The sequence below is a fragment of the Triticum aestivum genome, chromosome 2D (assembly GCF_018294505.1).
Source record: "Triticum aestivum cultivar Chinese Spring chromosome 2D, IWGSC CS RefSeq v2.1, whole genome shotgun sequence".
NCBI classification, from domain to species: domain Eukaryota; kingdom Viridiplantae; phylum Streptophyta; class Magnoliopsida; order Poales; family Poaceae; genus Triticum; species Triticum aestivum.
In genome coordinates this window covers 655871417-655882929 of record NC_057799.1, presented here as the reverse complement: position 1 = coordinate 655882929, position 11513 = coordinate 655871417, and the positions used below count along the sequence as shown (strand labels likewise).

At 45.2% G+C, this 11513-nt stretch overlaps 1 protein-coding gene across 1 annotated transcript; it reads left to right on the top strand.

Moving 5' to 3' along the window:
• The first annotated feature begins 1195 nt into the window (after nucleotides 1-1195).
• LOC123056225 (NAC domain-containing protein 13-like) lies at nucleotides 1196-3157 on the top strand. The gene is made up of 3 exons (XM_044479902.1): nucleotides 1196-1388; nucleotides 1960-2243; nucleotides 2327-3157. The coding sequence occupies exons 1-3, from the start codon at nucleotides 1196-1198 to the stop codon at nucleotides 3155-3157; spliced, it is 1308 nt and encodes a 435-aa protein (XP_044335837.1).
• Nucleotides 3158-11513: the final 8356 nt, after the last annotated feature.

Genomic DNA, 11513 nt, shown 5'->3' with positions numbered 1-11513 from the left:
ATTCATCGCTGGCCGACGCCACGATGATAGCCGAGCGAGCCGCGGGCGCGTGCACTTGGCCATTGAGCGAGCGACGGACAGCCGACCAAACCTGCTGCGTGCCGGCGATCTTACACAAGTTGGAAACCGTCAGCGGAGCAAAGCCGCTTATTATCTCTTGTTATTGATTAAAGAATGCCGACAGAAAGCTGTAGGGGCGTCTCCGGGCCCCTCGCCGCAAGTTGCTACGATGACTCGATCGTGCACGTCAACGACTTCAACGCCATCACCGTCGCCTCTCGCGCGGCAGCCATCCTCACAGCGCAAATCGAATATATACAATGACAAAAATAAATGAACAATAGGTTAATCATGAAACTGAAACTGCATATATACAATTAGGATTAATTTAAATTCAAATATATTTGTATATTTTGGCCCCACATGCTGAATTATTATTATTATTATTATTATTATTATTATATTCTAAATCTATGAGAGTTGCTTGAGTTTTACGGACAAGATAAACACTACTTGTATAAGTACCATATATATAACATGGCTTATTCATAATTTTCGACGATATTCGTTCAGTGGACGCGTATGAGGACCTCGTCAATCTCAAGATGTGATGATCGATGTTTTAGTATTTTGAAGGTGCTCGGGTAAAGTGTGCGTGCATGAATTCATAGGGGTGAGTGTGTGTACACTTTTATGAGCGTATATGCGATTGATTGTGTTGTGTTAAAAACAGTAACTAAGTAGGATGTAAAAGATAGTAGTACAATAGCACGTATATAATATGAGAGGATACAAAAAAGTTGTTGACGGTGACATGTGGATCCACCGGCATGGCGTAGCGAACCAACGGCTGGATGGAAGCAATGCTACGTACGGCCAGGTGCGAGGCTACGGTGGTCGGTGGGCGACGCCTGTAATCCTCACCTCGGGTGGCCACGTAGCGGGCATCACAAGACACGTCGTCGCGCGCTAGCTAGCTACCAGGTGCGGAGAGTTACTTAAAGGAACCCGGAGATGGGCTATATAATCGCATCGCATGTCCCTCTCTGCTGCTTATTATCCGTCTCGTTACCACTTGGGTCAGGTCTGACACCACCCCCTCCCTCCCTCTCTCGATTCATTCTCGTCATGGCTTAACCTACTTGTCTTCTCGATCACAGTCAGGCGTCACACAAGGAGAAGGAGACAGGCAGCCATGGCGTGCGTTTCAGTACCGGCGGCCACGGCGGAGATGGAGCGCGCCTTCTCTCATCTCCGGCCTGGCTTCCGCTTCCACCCCACGGATCAGGAGCTCGTCGGCTTCTTCCTCCGGCGCAAGGTCCTCCTGGGACACGGCGGCTTCATCCCCGAGGTGGACCTCTACAAGTTCGAGCCCCACCACCTACCAGGTATATATGCTGCCGGTACGGTCGTACAATTCTATTCTCTCCGGCGACCACCTGTTTCAAATCACACACATTATTCGTGTAAACCCATCAATACAATTTGAGAAAAAAGATCGCTGCGCCCGGTATGCATGTGTATATTAGGTCGACTTTCTTTCAAAGTACGTCAAGTATATATGGATTGACTTCTTGATGTTTTTGGCCATTTTGGATGGATGACCAATTTCAAAACAAACAAACCTGAGGCCCACTTTTTGTATTCCTTCCTTTGTAATCCATATATACCGATCCATCTCGATCGCATCAGTTGAATTTAGGCCGGTTCTGTACATAAGATCGCCGCAGTATTATATGAAAATTGACATGAGATTTCCTTTTTCATTTTACTAGCTAGCTAGCTAGTACACCCTCCGTAAACTAATATAAGAGTGTTTAGATTACTATTTTAATGATCTAAACGCTCTTACATTTGTTCACAGAGGGAGTACCGATTAACTTGATTTTTCTTTTCAAGTCAAGTAGTATATGTCAACTGACTTATGTTCCATGTGTTTTCACCTGCATGCACGCACAGCCATTTCATTCTCACCGAGCACAAGCGACCCCGGGGCCAAAGTTGAGTGGTACTTTTTCGCTCCGAGGGGACGAAAGTACCCAACCGGGTTTCGCATGGTGCGGGCGACGGTGAAAGGGTTCTGGAAGTCGACCGGGAAGGACCGCCCCGTCATGCACAACGGCATCGTTGTTGGCATGAAGAAGACGCTGGTGTTCCACATGGGCCAAGCACCTGGCGGCACGCGGACCGACTGGGTCATGCACGAGTACCGTCTTCACGGCCACCGCAACAACCACATCGAGGTACCTTCATTCTTTTTTTTCTTTTCTTGATACAGTAATTGAGCTCCACGCCTCACATACACCTGCATGGTTGATTTGTTCAGGACACATACGCATTGTGTCGGGTCTTCAACAAGAACATGGCGTCCCCGTCGATGAATGCGTCCGGTGATGCCGACACAGATGAGGATCTAATGCAGTTCATGCCCAGTGTCATCGACATAGGCAAGGATCTAATGGAGTATGTGTCTGATGGCACCGGCTTGCACAAGGATCCTAAGCATTTCGTGCTTGGCAATGTCAGTACGGACAAGGATATGATGGAGTACGGGTCCTGCAGCACCGACTCGAACAAGGATCTGAACAAGTTCATGCTTGACAGCGTCGACTCGGTCCAGGATCTCATGCAGTCTATGCTCGATGGAATCGGGACCGACAAGGATCCCATACAGGTCCAGGTTGAGTCTGATGGTGCCGACGCGGAGAATGATTTTATGCAATCTGTCTTCGGTGGCGTTGGCGCAGACATGGATCTCATACATGTCGAGTCCGAGTCCGATGTTGCCAACGCGAACAAGGATCTGATGCAGTACACCCTTGGTGGCGGCGGCACAAACAAGAATCACATACATGTCGAGTTCGTGTCCGATGAAGCTGACACGGACAAGGATGTGATGCAGTTCGCGTTCGGTGGCATGGGCACATACCAGAATCCCATACAGATCGAGTCTGAGGTCGATGGTGTTGACATTGATGAGGGAGAGAAGCAGTTCCTCACCGATGGCGACGACACGGGCAATGGAGAGATGCCAATTCTTGCTGATGGGGATAACTCATGGTACACCAAATACCTTGAGGAAGAGGATAACTCATGGACGCAGTTCCCTTTCACCGATGTCTTGTACACTGGCGATGATATGGGAATGATTCCTTAATATAGTTCATCTTGGGCGATGTTTGTCTCTAGAGCGTGGACTGACAAGGTACAATGAAGAAACGGTAAAGGAAAGGATGAGAAGAGAGAAGACTCCTGCTCCATTATCTATATGTGGGTTGATCGTTGAATCATATGTTGTTGTATTTTCCTTTTTATGTTTAAATAATATTTTCTAGAGTCCTTTGTATATGTAAACGTTGAGGTCTCTTCACCTTAAGAGTTCTTTTTGAGAGTACTCTGCCTATTAATACAAATTGAGATGTGAAGAATTCAGAAAGAGCGTATATCAAGGTCGTCTCCTCTAGTTTAGAATTTAGATTATGCATCCGCTAAAACACATCCTTCAATTTCTTCGCTTATTATGTCCTGGATGACCCAGTCACCATCAACAGAAAAAAAAAACCCAACACCTTCCTCATCCTCCTCCGACTGCCCGCTAGCTCCTCCTCAGACGGGGCCGACCAAGTCCACCCACCCTATAATCTCCCTCTTACTCTTACTCGGGTCATGTCCACTAAATGTCTTTATCATTTCTAAAAACTGCAAGTTTCAGGAAAAAAATGTACTTATTTATTTGTGAAGATTATTGGGCCTACATATGAACTCGCACCATCAACTTTCACCTTTATGTTTACTCAATTTGAATCTGTGTAGCATAATGTGTCGGATCAGTCTCTCGGAGGTGTTCATATGATTAAAGTGTGTCTGTATGCGTTCATAAGATAGTGTATGTGTGTATGTATAAACGTCTGCATTTGTACCGTGTTAAAAAAAACATCTGCCTATGTCGTTTTTGTGTTCTTTAAAAAAAAGATCACTAGAAACCTTGGTTCCAAGAAAAGGTAAGTCTGATGGACACGCGGGGATGGGATGGAATCAGACGCGTCCAAACCATGGTCGTGCACGCGGCTCAAGTAACTTCATCTTCTTCTATAAGAAGACGGACAGATCGAGCTCACTTCCAATCCATCCATGGTTGTCCTGGGAAGGAGACCATGCACGCGGAGGACAAGGCATGTAGTACTAAGTACTAACTACTAAGGGAATGTATCCCGGCGGTAGGTATCGTACCTGTGCGGAGGAATCCGAGTCTGCTTGCAGGAAGGAGGGTTCGCCGGCGTTGGTCTCGTCGTCCCCAGGCGCGCGGCACCTCTTTGCCGTCGTGTGCCGACATGGAGTCGGGCACGGAGGATACACCCTGCGATTCGCCGTCGTCGGTCTTGGCATCCCGGGGCAGCACCTCCTCGCCTACATGGAGCACTCGGCGCCGACAAAGTCTGTAGTAAGGGCGGGGCCCAAGTCCCGGCGACACGGGTGAGGCCGAAGCCGCCGATCTTTGCGACATGCATCGATTTCCTCGTGTAGGAACGTCAGGCCGGCCGCCCCACACACGTCCAGGTGAGCTTGGACTTGGAGGGATCGCTGGTTGAGGCTGCTCGCCCCCCACGCATCAGCTCACCAGCTCACGGTGCTTCACGCATGGACGCCGATACATGTGTGGAGGAAGAGGCCCCCACTTCCTTCAGACGGAGCAGACCAAGTCTCGTGTCCCGCCGCCATGGCAAGAAGGCTGACGGGGTGGCATGACGAGGAGCTGTGCGGCAGTTACACACCCTGGCCTGCTGGCCACTCCGGCGACATGGGCCGCCGTCAACAAGGATGCCGCGGACGACGCCATCGGCACCCTGGGCGACCACCGCGCCTTGGTCTTTGTGTCGTCAATATCATATTGGCCCGCCCTCGCGACCAGTAAGGGCTGCGTCCACGACATCACCGGCATACTGGTTAGCGTCGCCGACGCCAATTCCGTCGGCAAGCTGCCTCCTCGCGGAAGATCGGAGGTCGTCGCTAGTTGGATCTGGATTTCTGGAAGCGATGCCGATCGGGAGGAAGAAGATGCTCTAATAAGCGAGTAAATAAACGAAGCATGTGTAGCTTGTTGCTACTAATCAATACAATAGATAGAAGAAGATAATACACTCTATCATGGTGATAGAGTCAAACTCATTAGTTAGACTGAAGCATTGGTTGAGTTAAATAAAAGCGGTTTTGAGAAACTCCCACGCTTTCCAGACATACATTTTGATTTTGAAAATACTTCTTATGTATATAGGATAAGTACTTCCTCCGTTCCAAAATTCTTATCTTAGATTTGTATCGATACAAATATATCTAGTCATGTTTTAGGGTTAGATACATCCGCGTCGAGCTCGGGTGAGGAGGTGATCCGTCATTCCTTTCTTAGGTGGCTGCTGTGGCGGTGCAAGAGGCAGGTGACGGGCGTTAGTGTCAAGCTCAGAGATGTTCTGCTATCTTTTCAATTTTTTCATGTCAATCGTTACGTGACTTGTACTTTATTCTTTATGATATGAAGAGACACCTATTACCATGCAAAAAGGATACATCCGTATCTAGACAAATCTAAGACAAGAATTTTAGAACGGAAGTAATACGTAATAGCAGATTAATTCCACATGAACTTCTTTCTTCATACACCTGGCAAGTTGGTGAGATTGGACTGCCTCCCGTGTCGCTCCAAGGCGACACCGAGGGCGAAGAACCCTAGCGCTCGAGGTCGCCTCTGCTCTTCCATCCATGTGGTGGCGGCGGCAGGACTTGCCCGTCGCTGGGATCTTCCTCCCCGTACATCCCCTCTCCTCCCCAACTCCGGTTCGCCGTCGCTGCCCCATCCTCCAACGTAGCCGCCACGGATCCAGCGGACTGGTCAGTGGGTCCGGCCATCCCTAGAGTGGATCTCGCCTCTCCGGTGGTCGTTGCTACTGCCTAGTCCCTGAGCACTAGCTGGGGTGTCCTGCGCCGCCGCATGTTGGTTCTTCACCCCATGTTGTGGTGGGCATGGCGGGAGAACTGGATGCCTTCCATCAGCCGGGGCTGGGACCTGGGAGGCACGCTCCTCTCACACCCGACACCAGTACGTGGTGGATGGCCGTGCATCTAATGGCCATGGCATGGTTTGGTCGTTCCAGGATCCAGGCACATCTCCACAGATCCCGCCGGCCGACAGCAAGGCCTCTCTCACGGGCACACACGCTCAGGCGAGGGCTCGTATGTCGGTGGGCTAGGTCGTGGTGGAGCTCCCATCCAGGATGGTGGCTTGCCCCGATATGGTTCTGCCAGATCTTAGGCCTGACACTCTTCAGATGACAGGTCATCTTTCTATTGGATGTTGAACTCTTGGATTTGGTCGCTGACGAGTTCCGGTCTTCCATGTCAGAAATCTACATGGATTGGCGTATGTTGTCCTTTGATATGGTCAAGGATTTGAAAGTCATCTTTGAAAAGGGTCCTGGCGGACAATCAGTTCCGCGGGGAGTTGACGGGCACGCACCCATGTGGAAGAAGAAATCTATATTTTGGGAGCTAGAATATTGGAAAGTCCTAGATGTCCGCTCTGCAATCGACGTGATGCATGTTACGAAGAATATTTGCGTGAACCTGCTAAGCTTCTTGGGCGTGTATGGGAAGACAAATGATACAAAGGAAGCACGGCAGGACCAGCAACTTTTGAAAGACCCAGATGACCGGCATCCGGAATGGTTTCAAGGTCGTGCCAGCTACGCTCTTACCGAAGAAGAGAAGGTCATTTTTTTTGAATGCCTGAGCAGTATGAAGGTCCCGTCTGGCTTCTCGTCGAATATAAAGGGAATAATAAACATGGCGGAGAAAAAGTTCCAAAACCTGAAGTCTCACGACTGCCACGTGATTATGACGCAATTGCTTCCGATTGCTTTGAGGGGGCTCCTACCGGAAAATGTTCGAGTAGCCATTGTGAAGCTATGTGCATTCCTCAATGCAATCTCTCAGAAGGTAATCAATCCAGAAGATCTACCACGGTTACAGAACGATGTGGTCCAATGCCTTGTCAGTTTCGAGTTGGTGTTCCCACCATCCTTCTTCGATATTATGACGCACCTCCTGGTCCACCTAGTCGAAGAGATTTCCATTCTCGGTCCTGTATTTCTACACAATATGTTCCCCTTTGAGAGGTTCATGGGAGTATTAAAGAAATATGTTCGTAACCGTGCTAGGCCAGAAGGAAGCATCGTCAAGGGCTATGGAAATGAGGAGGTAATTGAGTTCTGTATTGACTATGTTCCTGACCTTAAGCCGATTGGTATTCCTCAATCGCGGCACGAGGGGAGACTAAGTGGAAAAGGCAAGATCGGAAGGGAATCCACGATATGTATGGACGGTCATTCTATGACTGAAGCACACCACACAGTTCTGCAAAATTCCAGCTTGGTGGCTCCGTACTTCGAGCAACACAAGAATATTTTACGCTCGGACAACCCGGGGAAGCCTGAATCCTGGATTAGAAAGGCCCACATGGAGACTTTCTGCAGTTGGTTGCGAAAACATTTAATGAATGACAATGATGTTGGAGATCAGCTGTACATGTTGGCCAAGAAACCATCTTCGACTATAACGACTTTCCAAGGGTACGAGATAAATGGGAATACATTTTACACCATCGCCCAAGATAAAAAGAGCACCAACCAAAACAGTGGTGTCCGCTTTGATGCAGCAACCGAGAATGGGCAAAAGGTCACATATTATGGTTACATAGAGGAGATATGGGAACTTGACTATGGACCCTCCTTTAAGGTCCCTTTGTTCCGGTGCAAATGGTTCAAGCTAACAGGAGGTGGGGTAAAGGTGGACGAGCAATACGGAATGACAATGGTGGATTTCAACAATCTTGGTTACCTTGACGAACCATTCGTCCTTGCCAAAGATGTCGCTCAGGTTTTTTATTTTAAGGACATGAGTAGCAAACCGAGGAAACGGAAAGATAAGAAAACGATCAGTACATCATGCGATGATCCAAAGCGCCACATTGTTCTTTCAGGGAAAAGAAACATCGTGGGAGTGCAGGACAAGACAGACATGTCAGAAGATTATAATATGTTTGGTGAAATTCCGCCCTTCAAAGTGAACACTGACCCAAGCATTAAGTTAAATGATGAGGATGCTCCATGGATACGGCACAATCGTAAGCAAGCAGGGACACAAGGGAAGAATTGATGTGTAATAATTTATTGTACCAAACTTTGTATTTGGTCGATGAACTGAATGATGTATCAAACCTTTTGTCAAACCTTCAAGGGATTTTAAAATGAATTAGTTTTATTTTTCTGATTTTTTTGATATATAATTGAATTTTTAAGATTTTAAAATGAATTAGTTTATTTTTCTGATTTTCAAAGGAAAAAGGAAGAAGAAGAAAGAAGGAAAAAAGAAGAAAAAAACAGAAGAAAAAAACAGAAGAAAAAAGGAAAAACAGAAGAAAAAAACAAGCAGAAGAAAAACATAAGAAAAAAGAAGAAAAAAACAAACAGAAGAAAAAATAGAAGAAAAAACAGAAGAAAAAGGAAAAAGGAAAAAAGGAAGAAAAAAAAGAAGAAAAAAAAGAAAAAGGAAGAAACAAACAGAAGAAAAAAAAGAAGAAAAAAAAGAATTTAAAATGAATTAGTTTTATTTTCTGATTTTTTTGATATATAATTGTATTTTTAAGATTTTAAAATGAATTAGAAACAAAATAATATAAACTTTAATAAAATATATAAGTACAAACAAAATAAAATAAATTTTAATAACATAAATAAATAAGTAATTAGAAACTTTAATAGCAAAAATAATTATCATAAAGTAAAATAAATAAGTAATTAGAAACAAAATAAATAAAGCAAAAAAGAAAACAAAAAACAGGCAAAAAATAAAAAATATGCCACCTACTGGGCCACCACGGCCTGAATACGACTAGAAACCCATTAATGGGCCAGGATTCAGGCCCGCAGAAGGCCCAGTAGGCCCACAGGCACATAGTGACAGAATAGGCCCGTAAGCCTGCATTTGAGAGGAGCTCGAAGTGGTGAGCGCAGCCGCGCTTATAAACCACTGTCGAAGCCTCTCGGCTAGCGAGGTGGGACTAAACATCCCACCGCACCGCGCTAGTTCCAGCACAGACCCTTTAGTCCCGGTTGGGGAGGCGGACCGCGACTAATGGGTACCCTTTAGTCGCGGTCCGCCTCCCCAACCGCGACTAAAGGGTCTTTCTGCGCGGGAACGAAAGCGGCGCCAAAACCCTTTAGTCCCGGTTGGGGAGGCGGACCGCGACTAAAGGGTACCCTTTAGTCGCGGTTGGTGTGGCCAGCCGCGACTAAAGGGTACCTTTAGTCGCGGTCCGCCTCCCCAACCGCGACTAAAGGTGCGTCTATAAATACTGCACTTAGCAGTTTCGCCATTTCCCATTCTCCTCTCTCTCGACGCCGAAGCGCTGCCCCGACGCCGATCGACGCCGAAGCCCTGCCCCGACGCCGACGCCGACGCCGAAGCCCTGCCCCGACGCCGACGCCGACGCCGAAGCCCTGCGCGCCGCCGCCCCCGTCCCTAGTGAGCGCCGCCTCCGCCCGTGCCCGCCGCCCGTACGTGCCCTGCCCTTGCCCGCCGGCCGCCGCCCGCCGCCCGCCGCCCGACGCCCTGCCGCCCGCCGCCCGACGCCCTGCCGCCCGCTGGCCCTGCCTGCCGTCCTCCGCGCGCCGGCAGAAGAAGAAGAAGGAAGAAGAAAAGGAAGAAGAAGAAGAAAAGGAAAAAGGAAGAAGAAAAAGAAGGAAGAAGAAAAAAAAAGAAAGAAAAAAAAAAAAGAAAAAGAAGAAAGAAAAAAGAAAAAAAAAAAAAAAAAAAAAAAAAAAAAAAGAAAAGAAAGAAAAGAAAAAAAGAAGAAAGAAGAAAAAAAAGAAGAAAAAAAGAAAAGAAGAAAAAGAAAAAAAAAAAAAAAAAAAAAAAAAAGAAAAAAAAAAAAAAAAGAAAAAAAAGAAAAAAAGAAAAAAAGAAAAAAAAGAAAAAAAGAAGAAAGAGAAAAAAAGAAGAAAAAAAGGAAAAGAAAAAAAAAAAGAAAGAAGAAAAAAAGAAAAAAAAGAAAAAAAGAAGAAAAAAAAAGAAAAAAAAAAAAAGAAGAAAAAAAAGAAGAAAAAAAAAAAAGAAGAAAAAAAAAAAAAAGAAAGAAAAAAAAAAAAAAAAAAAAAAGAAAAAAGAAAAAGAAAAAGAAAGAAAAAAAAGAAAAAAGAAAAAAAAAAAAGAAGAAAAAAACAAAGGAAGAAGAAAAAAAGAAAGAAGAAAAAAAAGGAAGAAGAAAAGAAAGAAGAAAGAAAGAAGAAAAGGAAGAGAAAAAAGAAAGAAGAAAACAAAGGAGGAAGAAAAAAAAAGGAAGAAGAAAAACAAAGGAAGAAGAAAAAAAGAAAGAAGAAAAAAAGGAAGAAGAAAAAAGAAAGAAGAAAGAAAGAAGAAAAAGGAAGAAGAAAAAAGAAAGAGAAAGAAAGAAGAAAGAAAAGGAAGAAGAAAAAACAAGAAAGAAAAAGGAAGAAGAAAACAAAGGAAGAAGAGAAAAAGAAAGAAGAAAAAGGAAGAAGAAAAAAAGAAAGAAGAAGAAAAAGGAAGAAGAAAAACAAGAAAGAAAAAGGAAGAAGAAAAATGAAAACCAAATGAAAACCAAAAGAAAGAAGAAAGAAAAAGGAAGAAGAAAAAAGAAGAAGAAAGGAAGAAGAAAGGAAGAAGAAGAAAGAAAGAAAAAAGGAAAAGGAGAAGAAGAAAGGAAGAAGAAAGGAAGAAGAAGAAAGGAAGAAGAAAGGAAGAAGAAGAAAGAAAGAAGAAGAAAGGAAAAAGGAGAAGAAGAAAGGAAGAAGAAGAAAGAGGAAGAAGAAAGGAAGAAGAAGAAAGAAAGAAGAAAGAGGAAGAAGAAAGGAAGAAGAAGAAAAAAAGAATTTTTAATTAAAGAATCTTATTTTTAATTCCTCCTCCTTTATGTCCCCTTAATCTTATTTTTTAATTCCTTTATACTTCAAGAATTTTTACTACATGCAGGAGTGACATATGGCGGACGATAGAACCGAGCCGCTTAGGGATCCGGAGGCTGAACGTTATTTAATGGGCATCATCAACAACGAGATTCCTTATGTGCCGGGCTCAGAATATGAGCAACAAGAGGATGTAGTCTCTTCTTTTCTGAACCTTGACGGTGGAACAGAGATTGTCGATGATCAAGAAGGTGAAGGAACGGACATTGTCGACGGAGGTCAACCGTCAACAACCGACGATCTCGAATTGCAAGTAGCAACCACCTCCGGCGAGGTATATATATACATTGAGCCTCTCGTGATACAAACTTACTGAATTGTGAATACATATGTATTAACGCGCGCGACTCTCTTTCTTTTTTTAGCCCTCCGGATCGAGTACGACAAAGCGTGGCAAATCCAAGGCGATGAAAACAGGAGAAACATATGCCATTGAGTTTGTCAGTGAAACCGGCAAGCCCCTACAGCACACCTCAAAGT